This window comes from Pinus tabuliformis, chromosome 1_1, assembly GCF_031772625.1.
Source record: "Pinus tabuliformis cultivar Carrire ecotype Pingquan chromosome 1_1, CPIR1, whole genome shotgun sequence".
NCBI lineage: Eukaryota > Viridiplantae > Streptophyta > Pinopsida > Pinales > Pinaceae > Pinus > Pinus tabuliformis.
In genome coordinates this window covers 854,046,207-854,063,862 of record NC_142297.1, presented here as the reverse complement: position 1 = coordinate 854,063,862, position 17,656 = coordinate 854,046,207, and the positions used below count along the sequence as shown (strand labels likewise).

Below are 17,656 nucleotides of genomic sequence, written 5' to 3'. Positions count from 1 at the left end.
TCACCATGAAGCTGAATTGTTTTCTTCAAAACCATGGGAGACAAAAGACTTTATCTCTGTGGTTTGATAGCTAAAGTTATGAGATATCTTTGTTAAAGGAAAATAAGACATGAAAATTGAAGAAATGTCAAAAGACTAGATTCGTGCAAGGACCAGGTAAGGTCAAAAGAGGTATGCATCATTCTTTTTCATTTTATATTTGTTGCATATATAATGCTAAATATTCTAGATCATGGTTAATGATTTTATGCTCTTTTTAAAGTTAGAATCAATATCTATGAAGATATGTTAAAATATGTTGATATAACATTTGATGTATTCTCCTGCATATAAGGACTAGGTTTTTATGGTCAAAGAAATAAATATTTAGTATAAAAGGTTTGTCAATAATGCCTCTAGGGTTTTGAAAACTAACTCTCTAGTGTGTTTTTAGAAATTTTCAATTTTTGAATGGAAAGTCTTGAATACTTTGGCATCTAGGGTTTGTAAACTCGAGCATAGTTTGAATTAAGAAAACCACTAGAAACAAAAACCCTATCTAAATGTTTCCACTATAAGAAGTAGAACTAACCCTTGATGATAATGTCATCATACTAATATGAGAACAAGGTTGGTAGGTCCAAGATTAAGAGGGAGTTGACCCTCATCAAAAGATGTGTATTATACATAATTAGAGGAATTTTGAGGTCTAAAATCGGCCTCCTAAGGAAATTATAAAATAATAGTGGAAATAATAAAATAAGATTAGATTACATCATCAAATTTTTGAGGGAAAAAGGAAAAAAATATTTTTTTCAACTTGTATTTTCAATTTATCTCCCTATGGGTTTACTCAAATTTTGAGCGGGACCACTCACTGGATGCAGAATTTGATTCCTCATCCAAGGAGTACCCATGTTTCATACTTTCGATGGACTCTGCTACATGAAAAATGAGAAATACATGAAAACAGTGATTGCAATCACATTTTTTCATGTATTTCTCATTTTTTGTGTAGCAGAGTCCATCAAAAATATGCAACATGGGTACTCTTTGGATGAGGAATTAAATTTTTCATCCAAGGAGTACTCCCACTTGAAATTTGAGTAAAACATTAGGGAGATAAGTTGAAAATAAGACTTGAGAAAGTAGTTTTATTGTTTTATTATGTTTTCATCTTTTTACTTTTTTACCCCAAAAATGGTGAATCACCCCCCATGGTTGACATCATCATCTTCAATCATATTGATTCTTATGAGGTTTATTTTGGTTGTACATTTTTCTTAGGAGGCCCATTTTAGACCTCAAAATTCCTCTAATACTCCTTGCATTAGAGAAATTTTGAGGTAAAAAATGGGTCTCGAAACAAAGGTGTACAACCAAAATCAACTTTAGAAGAACCATTAGGATTAAAGATGATGATGTCAACCATCGGTATGATTCACCATTTTTGGAGTAAAAAGGTAGAAAGATAAAAAAATAAAAAAAAAATCTTTTCCAACTTGTATTTTCAACTATCTCCCCACAATGTTACTCAAATTTCAAGCAGGAGCACTCATTGGATGCAAAATATGATTCTTCATACAAGGAGTACCCATGTTACATACTTCGAATGGAATTTGTTACACAAAAAATGAAAAATAAATGGAAAAAACATGATTGCAATCACACGGGGATCACACCTGACCTGGTCACATTAGCCCTTAACATGACTAGATTTTTGCCCACGAAGTTTCAAACTACTAACCTTCACATCGGAGAGTGACTTAAAAGCACAACCCATCACTGTCTATTCTACACCCCATGCGCTTATATCATTCCATATTAAGAATGTAATAAATTACACATCTCTTATAATGGAAAGTGAAAATATAAGAAAACTTTTAATTATTATTACTTTGATTTTCTTTATATAAAGTTGATAAAAAAATTTGTTATTTAATATGGACATTCTAGTATTTTATTTATAGTTAATAGTAAAATATTTTTTTGTTATTGATATATGTTTGTTTTAATATTACATGTTAATTGATCATAGAAGTTACACATCATGTAATATCAATAACATTATTTCTACATGCCATCTGTGCTATATTATAGATCTCCTTAATACTAAAAAGGAAATTAATTTTTTTTACTTTCAATTAATTTGATGTAAAATTAGGGTTGGAATTGAAGTATTTTATTCATGGCTAACATTGATTATTTTTTTTTGTAACCCTAGCAGGACTACATCTTCATCATGTCCAATATATCACCCCGATTGGGGTGGGGAATTGAACCGGTAACTTCACATCAAGGAGTGGCTTAACATAGCACCTGATCACCATCTATCCAAGACCCCATGGAAGACTAACATTGATTATTATTACTATTATTATTATTTTTTTTAAAAATTGATGTAAGTATTATTTTATTGTTTTAAATGTAATGCTACATGACAACATCTCCCTCATGCTGAGCTATAGAGCACCTCTCAATGTAATTACTTCTACTACTACTACTACTATTATTCATCTAAAATAATAATATGTATTAGATAAAATATGAGTTTAGAGCACAAAAAGTACTTCATATACGTCAAACTATATCATTATAGCATACTAGTAGGCTTGGATAAAGGGAAACTTCAATCTAGACTATAACTACAAAATATCAGCTATATATATCTTCTACATTAGACCACCGGAAAGTGAACACTTTTCCAAAAAAAACCAGAAATTTTACGAACTTTGAACTCCATATAACCTAGGAATAATGTAAAAAACATCATGGGTTGAGCCCATTCAATATCCTATAATGGTTCATTTAAATTTGGAACAAGTAGACGAGGAGAGTTGGTTGTAGTACCTGTCGGAAAGAATGTTGAAATTCAGTGTCCTAAATTCATATGGATTTCCCCCACTTTTTGGAAAATGGCATTGATCTCATCTTCCAATTTCTAAATTAAACTATGATATTCAAACAATATTTCCGTTAAGGATGTGAAGTTGGAGACCATTTGATTATGACTCATCTAAAGGGAAATATTTTTTTTTTTTAATTTTGTAATTGAACTTGTTGAGAATTATCCATTGCTATAGAGAATTCGAATGAGCACTAAGGAATTATTTTATTATCCAGAGGCAAATCAATACCAATCAAATCCTTCACACAGACCAATAACACTAATGTCAAAACAAAATCAAACAATTGTTGCATGGAACAAGTGTCTAGATGCAGAATCTCCACCCCCAATTTCAAATTAGTCCCCATGAAAACTAAAATAACTCAATCAAACTTCAAACAACCAACATACCACAACTTATGTAACACCCCCTCCCAAGTCTACCTAAAGTAACCATGCCAACTAGGGTAAAGATGAGGAGAGATGCTACTACAATCACATTCGACCTCCTATGTCACCTTAAGGAAGTGGAATCGATGGAACATCACATATAGTCATCCAATGTCATCAACAAACCCCTCCGGAGATAAGTAAGCCACTCAGACAACCTATCCTTGGGTCCCACTGCTATTCTGTGGCTCTTGTGCCTCAATCGTTCTCATGCTATGGGCAAGGGTGCGACTTGAAACCTAAAGTCACTCTCACAAGTCTGCTTGACAACAATTGTGGTCAAGAATTCCCAGTTTTGTGCCAGTGACCCCGGGATTTGAGCCACTTTTCTAGCCCAGAATCATGGTCTCTACCCAAAACTTGTTTTAACTTTTAGAGATCATTAAAAACATAATAACAATTCTTATCAATAAAAAAGAACATTGATCAATAAAAAATCACCCTTAGGACTAAGCCTGAGAATCCCCAACTGGGACTGACATTTGGTCAAACACTTGGCATCAATGCAACCTACAAGTCTAGGATACAAGACAAAGTATAAATGACTGAAAAAACTTATGAAACATAACCAAAAGGATCACCTCCTTCTCCATTGAACTACTACATCATCAATTAGGTCTTGCATTCATCCATTTTACAGCTACAAGTAAATATATGAAATAACCCTGACATGAACCAGTCATTCAACCATGCTTATAACCAGCATAAAACCATATAAATATTAGAGATATGATATCCATTAAATCCACATATAAATCAATACAAAAGTAAGAGAACTTAGCTTTTATTAATCATAGGCAAACATGACTAGGTTCGAGACTTCCACGTACCACCCAACCATAGACATGGTTGAACCAAATATCTCTTTCAGACAGTTATCCCCATGCCATATTCCAAGCATGAATGTGGGATCTCATAAAACAACCAATCCAAGAACAATCAAGGGAATCTAGAGGTTAAACCACCTCCACCCTCACCCAACCGTGATCACTCCAAAATCGGTGCTCCGATCACAACAGAAAAGAAATTGGAATGCCATCCAAAATCCATCACTACCCTTGAGGAATTTTTCGTCTCCTTGTCTCTCAGGATTTACCGTAATCCAAACCCAGACCACTAGGCCCTAAACCGAGACTGCCCCCTCACACTTTACCCTGTATCATGCCAAAACCGGTCAAGGATTCCTAGGCCTTTGGGAATGAACCTTGAGACCACCTCCGCCTCAAATTACGAAATCCATCCGGCAATTCCAAAGTTCTAAAAACCGAAATAAACATCCCAACATACCATGGCATCCGAAAAAAGGCTAGGCTAGGCTGAAATCCACTATCATAACCTAGAAATACCATGCCATCGACAACAAAGAACCATACAACAACATGCAAAGTCATGCATGTCCAAACTGCTAGGAAATCACACATGCAAAATGTTTCCTGCTGAAGCTGCTTGATCCTACTTTCCTTTCCTTGTTCCTTGCTTGCTTTTCCTTTCCTTTCCTTGGCTTCCCTTTCCTTTTCTCCAACTAGAGTTCTCCAAGAAAACTCTAAGTGACCAAGGGAGTGAGAGAGAGAATATAATGGGAGAGCTCCAAACTTGAACTTGACAAAATCTTACACTGACCAACCTGACACTCAACAACCTCCCAACTGATCCTCAGAAGCCTTTTTATCAATGAGGCCTCTAATTTCTTCATTTTCTATTATTTTCCTTCATTTTCCTCCTCATATGAAACCTGTGACCTTTTACCTTCCTTTTCTTCTAATTTCCTTTATTTTCATAAATAAATGTGCCAAAAATTCATTTTTTCCTTTTAATGCATTTGCCTTAGCCTTTGTCAATTTTCCTTAGCCAAAACATGCATCCAGTGATGCCCACTAGGATATCTTTGCCCAAAATTCAGCTTGGAATAAGTGTCCCTTAACCATGGTCTTATTTGCCTTTATTTACTTTTACTACATGGAATTTTCACCAGGGCTATTACAACTTACATCAAATATAGCCATGCAAATTAGAAGAAACCTAAGTGAACCTCAATGAACAATAATAGGAGAAGCCAACTCCACACAACAATAACATAATTCAATTGTCCATCATAATAAATTATATACAAAAGAATGTTAATCACAAACATGGGAGGAGATCCACTGAGTACTTAGCATAGGGAGAATCCCACGGCCTCTAAATGAATTTCACTTTGTTGAGATTCAAATGCAAGCTACAACAAATAAATTGTTGATAAAACTCAAAGGAAAAAGTCAGAGGACTCACCAAGAGAAGGATATAATGCATGAACAGTGAGCGATCACCCATATTTCTTATGGGGAGAAACCTCAGCCATGGGAATCATTCCTGTTTTCTTGCATAAATGATACAATTCCCATCCAAAAAAATGTACAAATTCCAAGTTGTAAAAATCTTGAAAAATAAAGCCACTTTCATAACTAATTTGGTAATCTTTATGCACACATGTTGTTGATAAATTGTAACACAAAGAATGACCGCATAACCAACCCCATATTAAACACTCATGCTTCGAAAGTACCACTCCTAGTAATTCGAAATAGCTCTAATAATTTCCCCAGTCCAATCCACCTCAACATAGTGCAGGTTAGAATAGTCCATCCGAATGGGAAGGAGATTGACAGGGGAAGAAATGGGCATTGATTGTCTTTCCACTTCCCATGACCTACTTGAAATTTTTCATTCTACCCGATGCAGAACAATCATAACACAACTAGGTTTTTTACATGAGTGTTGCCAAAAGATCCCACCCTCCTACATGATTCCACCATAACTGCAGATCATAGTACTCACAAAGATGATGAAAGTGTGAATTAAGCACAACCTTCTTTGAACTGTTAATCTCACCCATGCATGAATTAGGCCATGAACTAGTGTCATGTTTCCAATGCTTTGAAAAGAGTTATGGTCCCTTAGGTACCCTTGTTTACCTTGGTTCATAAAAATTTAATCAAGGTAAAGGGAAATATAACTTTTCCATTAACATTGATTTCTCTTGTCTTCAATGGAACCTATTTACTAGCCATGATATCAACTTCTTGGTTGTTAATCCTTAGCCCATGATAAAAATTACAGAAGAGAAAAAGAGTAATGATGCATTGAATCTTCTTAGCAACATTATTAAGCCATTTGTCTTGGGAGAGGGTACAAGAAACCGTATATTGGATAATTAATTTTGAATCACCAATCAAAATTAGAAAGATGACTATTCTTTGTTATAGACTATGAAACAATGCATGCACGTGCATAAAATTATTGGAAACAATACCATACATGTAATAATTTTATATTTCCACAGGGAAGAGATTACCCACACTCCTAATATCATTATTAACAATTATTGTTAACATTATTATCAACAACTGATATGTTTAGTGCTCAATTTCTTGCCCAAAAAATCCCTTACATTATCATTCAAAGCTAGAATACTATCAATTTGACTCCTATTAAACTATATTTATTCTTAACAACTGAGATGCAAGTTTCTCTTTTCAAATGTGTAAATTAGCCAAGCTATATGAATTTTCCATGTCCAATTCATTAGCGTCATTTTCGTTCTATGTTTATTTACAGGATGAAGAATTTCAAGGTGTCACCAAGTCATCATCTACTTCGGAATTCCACCTTGAATTTTACAGGAAATAATCAAGCACTGTGTACTTGTGCCACATTCATTAAAATTTCTAGTTTTGATGGTACAATTCAAATCAAGCATACAACAAGATACAATTTAAGCAAACTAAACCAACATGAATGAATCAATTTATTATGGTACCTTAGAACTATAATCGAATAAGTTTACAATGAGACATGTTGGACCTATTAATAGCTATTATATTTAACAATTTTTAGCATAGATGGTTAACCATTTTACTCTAGATCTACCAAGCGCCAAGAGTGATCAAATCTCTCAAGATGCAAACCACTTTTTGAGTGCAAAATTTAAGAAAATGTTTGCACCTCAAAATATTTGATTCATCTTGGTGTTTAGTAGATCCATAATTGAGATGGATCTATATTGGTTTTGATCAACAAACTAATAATTTTTTTGACTATAATATATATATATATCTATATATATATATATATATATATATATATATATATATGAGATGTTATATATCAATCCATATTTTTTTTGTCAAGTTGTTTGAGTTCTCTAGAGATTACTTCAGGATTGACTTGTGGCTTGAGAACCGCAAACTAGGGGAATCTAACCGTCAAAATCACCCAGGGATTGCACCCAACCTGCGCCACACCAACCCTTAACATGGTTGGATTTTTGCCCATGGAGTTTTGAACTGGTGACATTCACATCACATAGTGACTTAATAGTAGACCCATCACTGTCTATGCTACACCTCGTGGGCTTATATAATTCTATATTAAGAATGTAATAAACTACATATCTCTTATAATGAAAAGTTAAAACATAAGAATTTTTTGATTTTCTTTATTTAAAGTTGATAGAAAATTATTATTTAATATGGACATTCCAATATTTTATATATGGCTAATAGTAAAATATTTTTTGTTATTGATATATTTTTATTTTAATATTACATGAATCCTTATCATAGAAGTTACACATCATGTAATATCAATAATATTTTATCAAACTATATCATAGCATACTAGATGGCTTGGATAAAGGGAAACTTCAATCTACACTATAACTACAAAATATCATCTATATATATCTTCTACATTAGACAACTGAAAAGTGAACACTTTTCCAAAAAAACCAGAAATATACAAATTTTGAACTCCATATAACCTAAGCATCATATAAAAAACATCATGGATTGAGCCCATTCAATATCCTAGAATGGTTCATTTAAATTTGGAACAAGTAGATGAGGAGAGATGGTTGTAGTAATTGCTGAAGAGAATGTTGAACTTCAATGTCCTAAATTCATATGGATATCCTCCACTTTTTAGAAAATGATATTGATTTCATCTTCCAATTTCTAAATTAAAATTTGATATTCAATCAATATTTCCATTAAGGATGTGAAGTTGGATACCATTTGATTATGATTCATCTGAAGGGAAATAATTTGTTCTTGTAATTTTTGTAATTGAACATGTTGAGAATCATTCATTGCCATAAAGAAGTCAAAGGAGCACCAGGGAGTTATTTTATTATCCAAATGAAAATCAATAGCAATCAAATCCCTTCCACATACCAATAACACTAATGTTGAAACAAAATCAAACAATTATTGAATGGAACAAGTGTCTAGATTCATAATCTCCACCCCCAACATCAAAGTAGTCCCAAGGAAAACTAAAATAACTCAATCGAACTTCAAACACCCAACATACCACAACTTACATCAAATTTAACCATGCAAATTAGAAGAAGCCTTACTAATACCCAACCAACAAAACTAATTTGATAACAATAAGAGGAGAAGACAACTCCACACAACAACAACATAATTCAATTTCCCATCATAATCAATCATATACAAAAGACTGTTAATAACAAACCTAAGAGGAGATCCGCTGAGTATCGAGCATTGGGAGGACACCTGAGATGAGGAAGTAGTTAAACCACCCCATGACCTCTAAATGGATTTCATCTTGTTGAGATTAAAATCCAGCTACAATGAATAAATTGTTGAGAAAACCCAAAGGAAAAAGTCAAAGGACTCACCAAGAGAAGGATATAATGCACGAAAAGTGAGCAATCACCCATATTTATTATGGGGAGAAACCTCATCCATGGGAATAATTCCCATTTTCTTGCATAAATGATACAATTCCCATCCACAAAAATGCACAAATTCCAAGTCGCAATTTTTTTTGAAAAAATAGAGCTACTTCCATAACTAATTTGGTAATCTTTCTCTCCACATGTTGTTGATATGATGTAACACAAATCTAATGATTGCCAAACCAAGCCGAGATAAAACACTCGTGCTTCAAAAACACCACTTGTCATAATTTGGATTAGCTCTAATAATTTCCCTAAATCAATCCACCCCAGCATAGTACAAGTCTAGCATAGTCCATCCTAAGGGGAAGGATATTTATAGGGGAATAAATGGACATTGATTGCCTTTCCACCTCCCATGACCTACTTTGAGAATTTGTCATTTTACGTCATGCAGAACAATCCCAACACAACTAGGGATTCTACATGAGTGTCACCATAAGATCCCACCCTCCTACATGATTCCACCGTAATCACAAATCATCGTACTCACAAAGATGATGAAAGTGTGAATTAAGCTCTACCTTCTCTGAACTGTTAACCTTACCCATGCATGAATTAGGTCATGAACTATTGCCATGTTTCCAATGCTTTGAAAAGACTTATGGTCCCTTAGGTACCCTTGTTTACCTTGGTTCATTAATATTTAATGGAGGCAAAGGCAACATGACTCACCCATTAACATTGATTTCTCTTTCCTTCAATTAATCCCTTTTACTAGTCATGATATCAACTTCTTGGTTGTTAATCCTTAGCACATAAAAAGAATTACTGAAGAAGAAAAAAAAATGAAACATTTGATCTTCTTAACAACATTCTTAAGCCTTTTTTGCGGGGAGAAAGTAAAAACAACCATATATTACATAACTAATTTTAAATCACCAATCACAATTAAAAAAATGACTATTCTTTTCCACTAATAGCCTATGAAACAATGCGTATATCTCTCCAAAATTAGTAGTAACCATACTATTCATACAATACTTTTTTATTTCGAGAGGGAAGAAATTACCCCTTAACATCATTATTAAGAACTATCCTTAACATTATTATCAACAACTGAGATGTTTAATGCTCCAAAAAATCCCTTACACTACCAATCAAATCTCATATACAATCAATATGATTCCTATTAAACTATATTTATTATTAACAAATGAGAGATGCAAGTTTTTCTTTTCAAATGTGCAAAATAGTAACTATATGAATTTTCCATGTCCGATTTATTAGGGTGTCTTTGTTCTACGAAGAAATTCCACCCTGAACTCTACAGCAACTAACCAAGCACCGTGCACTTATGCCACATTCTTTGAAATTTCTGGTCTTGATGGTACAAAGGCAATCAGGCATACGGCAGATACAATGTAAGCAAACTAAAGCAACATGCGTGAATCAATTGATTATGGTCCTTTAGAACTATAATCGACTAAGTTTACAATGAGACCTGCGCACGATATTTCAACCTAGGTTTAGCAGTATCCGGAATAAGCTACGGAATAAGCTATGGGCGGTAGCATTCTTAATTCTAGATTTCATAAATATTGACTAAACCTAATCTTATTTCTGTAAATTATTATCAACTCCAGGAACCCAATTTAAAAATTCTTCCATGTTATAGTAGAATTCTTCCCCTTCTACATTATCAGCGACTGTAAAACTGTTGGCGCTCTGCATATTACTTTGATCACAACAAATGATATCTTCAAACCCATTCATCTCCGCGGGCGCTACCTTGTAGAACTCATTTAATCCAAGATCTATTGAACAGTCTGATGGAGAGAATAGAGTCCAGTCTGATTCAAATAAACTCTCAGGCAAAGTAGCTGTATCTCCTGCCAAATGATCGTAATTTGGGGATTCCTCGTCTGCCAAACTCGACACGGCGCAAGTAGAGTTTCTACCTTCTGGTTCCACAAGATTAACATCTGCCATCACAAAGGCACCGCGCTCTGTAGCTTCTTTAACATTACACAATTCGAATGCTTCATCTGAACTGCGATAATTACTGCATCCGTAACCGTTGGAGCCAACTGGTCTTCCCATTTCCGAGTGCTTCGTCGCCATTGTTAATTTGAAGGGGGTGGTTTTGACCACATAATCTTGTGGGAGAGGAGGAGATTTCGACCTTATTTTCATCTTCTGCGTCTTCGAATTGGGTTGGAATTCGTTCATTGACTGCGTATTCTTGCGCAGATGTGTGTTCCAGTAGTTCTTGATTTCATTGCCTGTTCTACCAGGCAAACGTCCTGCTATCAGGGACCACCTAGCATTTCATTGTATACAATATGTGAGTTATTTGATCGTAGATTTTTTAAATATGACGACTGGTTAAACAAAGAGATAGATCATTATAACAATTATAATGAAATAACTATTTACTTTCCGCTAAACTATAAACTAATATTCAATGATTTCCACATACCGATTACCCAGAAGGCGATGCAACCGAATAATAAGTTCCTCTTCGTCGGGAGAAATGCAACCACGTTTAATGTCGGGACGAAGATAGTTCAACCAACGCAATCTGCAACTCTTTCCACTCCGCTTGAGGCCTGCAAAACAAATTCTCTCAACTTTATTTAGCTTCCCGATATCTTTATGCATCTGCGTTAGTAGAGATTTTTCTGAGATTCACCTGCTTTTGGGGGAGATTTGTCCATCCACCACCATCGCCATGAATTTGAATGTATTGCGAGAGAATCATATCCTCCTCTTTGGTCCAGGCCCCCCGGTGGAGCCCTTCTACTGAGCAGCCAGGAGATCTACCCATCACGTAATTCCACTGCCGATGGTCTCTTCAACTGGTAATAGGCAGTCACGGCGCTGACATCGAGCATATATAGATTCAGCCTCTTCAAAATAGCTGCTACAATAAATCGGAATCAAAAGTGTTAACAGATTAATCAAAACATTATTTGATTAAAATGGTCGGAATCCTCACTTAAAAGATAATGTTTTGATTAAATCTGGCGTGGAGCAATTTCCACCGACTGAACGAATCGCCATTAGTACCCTACGTCATTTTCATGGTACTAAGTTTCGGCGTGTTGGTGAGCACGTGATAGGCGTGGTGATCAGCATGTCATCAAGTGAACCTTTAAGAAAGAGGTGGTTTTTTTGAACCTTTAAGAAAGAGGTGGTTTTTTTTTATTATAAAAATAAATTTAAAGTGTTGTGTTTTTTTAATTAAATAATTTTATTATTAATATTTGTAATTTTAATAATTTTTATTTTTGGTTAAATTTGAAATAAGCAATAAATAAGCTATCAAAGCTTAATAGGATTAAATTAGGTTATATTTTAATCTATAATTTAAACTAAGACAAACCTCACTGTATAGCCAAACAATAAAATTAATAATCATAATAATTAATATTATTATTATAATATTATGAATGAAAGAAGAATGGGTAGGTTGATTTTAGATTATGTGTGTTGTTTTATGATAAATAAGAGTAAATTTAATCTTATTTTCTAAATATATATCTAATCAAGTAATTTTACTTATGATTTGTTTTCTATTATTATTATTGCTTCACTTAATGTGTATGTTGATATTATTATTATTGCTTCACTTAATGTGTATGTTGATTTTAAATTATGTTTGTTGCGATAAACCAGAGTAAATTTAATACTATTCCCTAACTATGTATACATTGTAATACACTGACTTGGCTATGTAGGTTAGGTTTATTGTATAAAAATTTGTGACATTGCTTTCCATGAATCCTTTCTAATTAATTATAATTTAAATTATGTTTTGTTTAATAGTTAAGTATTAATTTTGATATGATCGTCTTGCAAATGAAGAAGTGTTGTGCAAAGAAACTTATAGTAGCCATGTGTGGGATTCAATACCTTTGGGGAATTTGGGGGAAGAGGGATTCAACACTTTTGGGGAATTTGCGGGAGGATTGTTAAAGACACGCAGACAAAGACATGGAAAACTTCCACACCATTAGGTCTAAACAAGAAGAAAGACTAGTGGAAGGTGGAGAAAGCAGGGTTGTAAGCCATTCTTAACCGTTTGATTTAAAAAAAAAAAAAAAAAAAGGGAGGGGGGGGAGGAGGGGAGTGCGAGGGGAGAAGAGACAAGAAAATTGCGCCAATCAGAGCTTTCCACAGGGGAGAGGCCCTTAGTAATCAGCAGGCCTCTTAATAGGTCGCCGGCCACAGATCTTGACTGCCTTTGTCATCGTATGGCCATCGAGTGGAAAAGTAATTGGAGGATAACAACAAAAATGGACCCGATACTTTATAGATAAGTGGTTTATTTTCCTCATCGGGTCCGAAAAGGAAATTAAAGACTGTGCAGGTTTTCGCTCCGATATCTTGGAGGAACGTCACATCATCAGGGGCTTTATTGTATGAGTTTCGGGTTTTAAAAGTGCTCGAAACTGAACATTCTTTAAACTCTGGTTCACTTTCCTTATCGGGTCCATGCACCAGGTAAAATGGACGCTTGTTGCCAAATTGTTAGTTTCGTGACCGTTGGATCTCACGAGATTTTGGATGGAGATTTGTTTTTTTTTTGTAAGCCTCAGATTGAGGGTTTCGGGTTCTTTTTCGGGCTATGTAGTTGGTTACCCTTTATAGGGTTAGCCTGTGTTGGTCCTTACATTTTAAGGCCTTGTAAATTATGTAATCTTTCTTTCGGCTCCACTCTTATTTGACCAAAAAAAAAGTATTAATTTTGATATGTTTATAAAATTGAAATGAATCTATTTAGGTTTTTAGTTTGGTATATTAAAATTATTGTATAGGGTTAGCATATTGCATAGGAATTTGTGATTTTTTTTTTTTCAATTTATCATTTTTAATTAAATAATTTAATTATGATTGGTTTACTAATTAAAGGTTTGTGATTTTTTTTTAATGTATCATTTTTAATTAAGTAATCTTAATTATGATTGGTTTAGTAATTAAATGTTAATATTGATATGTTTATAAAATTGAAATATACTTATTTAGGTTTTTAGCTTGGTATATTGAAAGTATTGTATTAAAAAATGTGATATATATTTTTTTAATTTATTTATTTTTAATTAAATAATTTAATTGTGTCTTTTTTGGTGAAACTTTAAGAAGGTTGCTTTACAATTTAAGAGGAAAATGAATACTCTCTTTTTCTAAGAATCTTGATTTAACTTCAAATAATATGATGAAAGATTACTCTCTATTTCAAAGATTTTATCTTATCACTATCCAATCTATCTTGAATCTCACCATAATTGGTGACTCTAAAAATGTAATATGATATCTTTAAACATACTCTTCTCTTTGATGTTTGCCTTGACTCGATAATCCATCAAACTAGAACAATCCTAAGATCCTTTGGACAAGTCCATTTTTTTCATGTGTTCCAAGTTGAGTCAACCCACTAACACCAAATAAAATCATGTGCTTCATGGAGCATAAGCGGTCCTCACCATCAATGAGAGATGTCTCAATTTTCTTATCCCATAATGAGCTCACCCACACAAACAACAAGTGGTTGATGCACCGACATAACTATATTTTTTCACCCTCATGTTTTTTATATTAAATTGACATTATCCATGGCTCCTCCACTCACCTCTAGTCTCTTACAAGTAGTCCTTGCATACCTCTCACTTGATCTATTAGAGGGTTTCACATATATTAGATGATATGCATGTTTGGTTCTCAATCATTTTAGTGTGAGGGCTACTTCTTTAATGGATATCCTAATTAATTTGCCTCTATTTAATTTTAAGTTCACCTACAGGATGGAGTAATCGTACCCCTGGTTTTCATTTTCCTTAGTGCCTATGTTGTTTCCCTTACCTTTATCATCCCTGCTTGCATTGCTCCCCTAGTGTCATAATTCAAATTAGCTCTAATAATTTCCCCAAGCCAATCCATTACAACATATTACAAGTCTAGCAAAGTCCATCCCAAGGGGAAGGAGATTGATAAGGAAAGAAATGGACATTGATTGTCTTTCCACCTCCCATGACCTACTTTGAGAATTTGTCATTCTACCTGATGCTGCACAATCCCAACACAACTAGGGATTCTACATGAGTGTCACCATAAGATCCCACCCTCATGCATGATTCCAACATAACTGCAAATCATCATACTCACAAAGATGATGAAAGTGTGAATTAAGCTCTTCCTTATCTGATTCAACTGTTAACCTCACCCATGCATGAATTAAGCCATGAACTAGTGTCATGCTTCCAATGCTTTGAAAAGACTTATGGTCCCTTAAGTACCCTTATTTACCTTGATTCATAAACATTTAATCGAGGCAAATAGAAACATAACTTGCCCATTAATATTAATTTCTCTTTCTTCAATTAAACCCCTCTACTAACCATGATATCAACTTCTTAATTATTAATCCTAACACATGATACAAATTATTGAATTGAAAAAAAAATAAGCATTTGATATTCTTAACTTTCTTAAACCTTTTGTTAAAAAAAAAAGTAAGAGCAACCATATTTTGAATAACTAATATTGAATCACCCATCACAATTAAAAAGATTACTTTCCCAAACTATCTTGAATCTCACTATAATTGGTGACTGTAGAAAAATAGTTTGATATCTTTAAATAAGCTTTTTTTTTTTTAAATAAACCAACTTGAGCTTCTAAGGTTAGCATATTGCATAAGAATTTGTGAATTTTGATTTAGCTACAAGTGAAATATTACTCTCTATTTCAAAGAGTTTATCTTGCCTCTATCAAATCTATCTTGAATCTCATTATAATTGATGTCTCTAAAACCATAATTTGATATCTTTAAATAGGCTCTTGTCCCTATAATGTAGACTTAGACTTAACTTGATAATCAATCAAACCATCACAATCTTACGATCTTTTAGACAAGTCCATTTTTCCATGCATTCCAAGTTAACAATCAACCCGCTAACACCCAAGCCCAAAGCAAATCATGTGCTTCAGACCGCATCAGTGGTCCTCACAATCAAAGAGAGATGCAACAATTTTCCTATCCTATAATGAGCTCACCTACACATGGACATGTGATCAAGGCACCCACATAACTGTCTTTTTTCACCCTCATGTTTGGTATATTAAATTGACCTTATCCATGACTTCTCCACTCACTTCTAATCTCTTACTAGTAATCCTCGCATACCTCTCACCTATCTCTTAGAGGGTTTCATATGTATGTTTGGTTCCTCGATCATTCTAGTGTGAGGGCTACTTATTTAATGGATATCCCAATCAATTCGCCTCTACTCAATTTCAAGTCTACCTACAGGATGTCGTATTCCCACTCCTGGTTCTCCTTTTCCCCTAGTCTCTGTTTTGTGCTCCCGACCTCTATTTCCTCGCTTACATTGCTACCCTCCATTTTCTCGACTTTGTCATGATGGCGCACAAAGAATCCTATGTTCGTAGAACCACCCAGGATCTTCAAGATGATGGCATAGCCTGCATAATGACCAACATTGGACTCTTTTAGTTAAAATTATGTGTTTGGAGTCCCAAGTGGAGCTCCTCTTTAACGTTGTTATACAACACCAACATTTGTTTTTCCCTCCATGGTGGTTGAATTATAGTTGATATGAGAAAGGAATCATCGAAGGAAGACTTTTCCAACATTTACAAACAATACATCATCTCCTTCAAGCATCCAATTCCACATTGACTTGAATATTCTAAAGGTGGGGTGGAACCATAGCAAGGCTCAACAACCTTCTCAAATATAATTAGGTAATATGGCATAAGTTATGAATATTGGATGGCATATGTACATCTTATTATTTTGATATCGATATAAAATTATGTTTTTTTAGTAAGAAAATAAATAAATAAATAAAATACAAAATTAGGTAAGATGTACAACTAGATGCATAATATTTTTTTTTATTATACGTGACATTTCTATTCTATTTAGAAAATATTTTATTTTTATTTTAAAGAAATTAAATATACTAACGCATCATCTTTATACAAAACTGTAAAATAAATCTTTTAAATCACTTATAAAAATTTATACTAATTCATAATTAAATAAATAAATATTATTATTTAATAATATCAAAATCCTTATATTTTATCATTTCGGTCTTTTTCAAACCTCGTCTCGTGACTCACGAGCCTTGAGAACTCGATGTAATTTGAAAGAAAACCAGAATAATAACTAATGAATTTAAGAAACATCCCCCACACACATATATATGCGCTTTGATTGCATAAATTCCTACCATCAAGATAACAAATATGTCAGGTGTATACTATAATTTCCGATTATTAAATTAGAAATCGGTGAAGCTTTTTGAGAAAGATATTTGAAGTTATAAGTAGTGGTATCTAGGTTGCATATTTTGATTAATAAATTTTGATTTTGTTTTATTGGTAATTAAAAGAGTGGGTACTTTGGTTTGGTTTATATGTTTAATATGGAATTAATTCTTGTTTTTATTTTCTAACAAAAATTTAAACTTAAATATTTTATTCAACAACTTAAATGTACCTAAAAGACCATAAATTTTAAATATTACATTAGATTATAATATTATTTATAAAATTAAATATTATTTATAATTACTATTAGTTTCTCAAATAATTTGTTAATATTAAAGATTTATGGTATAAAT

At 33.4% G+C, this 17,656-nt stretch overlaps 1 protein-coding gene across 1 annotated transcript; it reads right to left on the bottom strand.

Annotated features, from left to right (window-relative positions):
- Positions 1 to 10,616: 10,616 nt before the first annotated feature.
- LOC149216961 (transcription factor MYB28-like) lies at positions 10,617 to 11,829 on the bottom strand. Its single transcript, XM_089390094.1, has 3 exons — positions 11,695 to 11,829; positions 11,482 to 11,627; positions 10,617 to 11,322 (listed from the first exon to the last, which is right to left on the bottom strand). The coding sequence occupies exons 1-3, from the start codon at positions 11,827 to 11,829 to the stop codon at positions 10,617 to 10,619; spliced, it is 987 nt and encodes a 328-aa protein (XP_089246220.1).
- Positions 11,830 to 17,656: the final 5,827 nt, after the last annotated feature.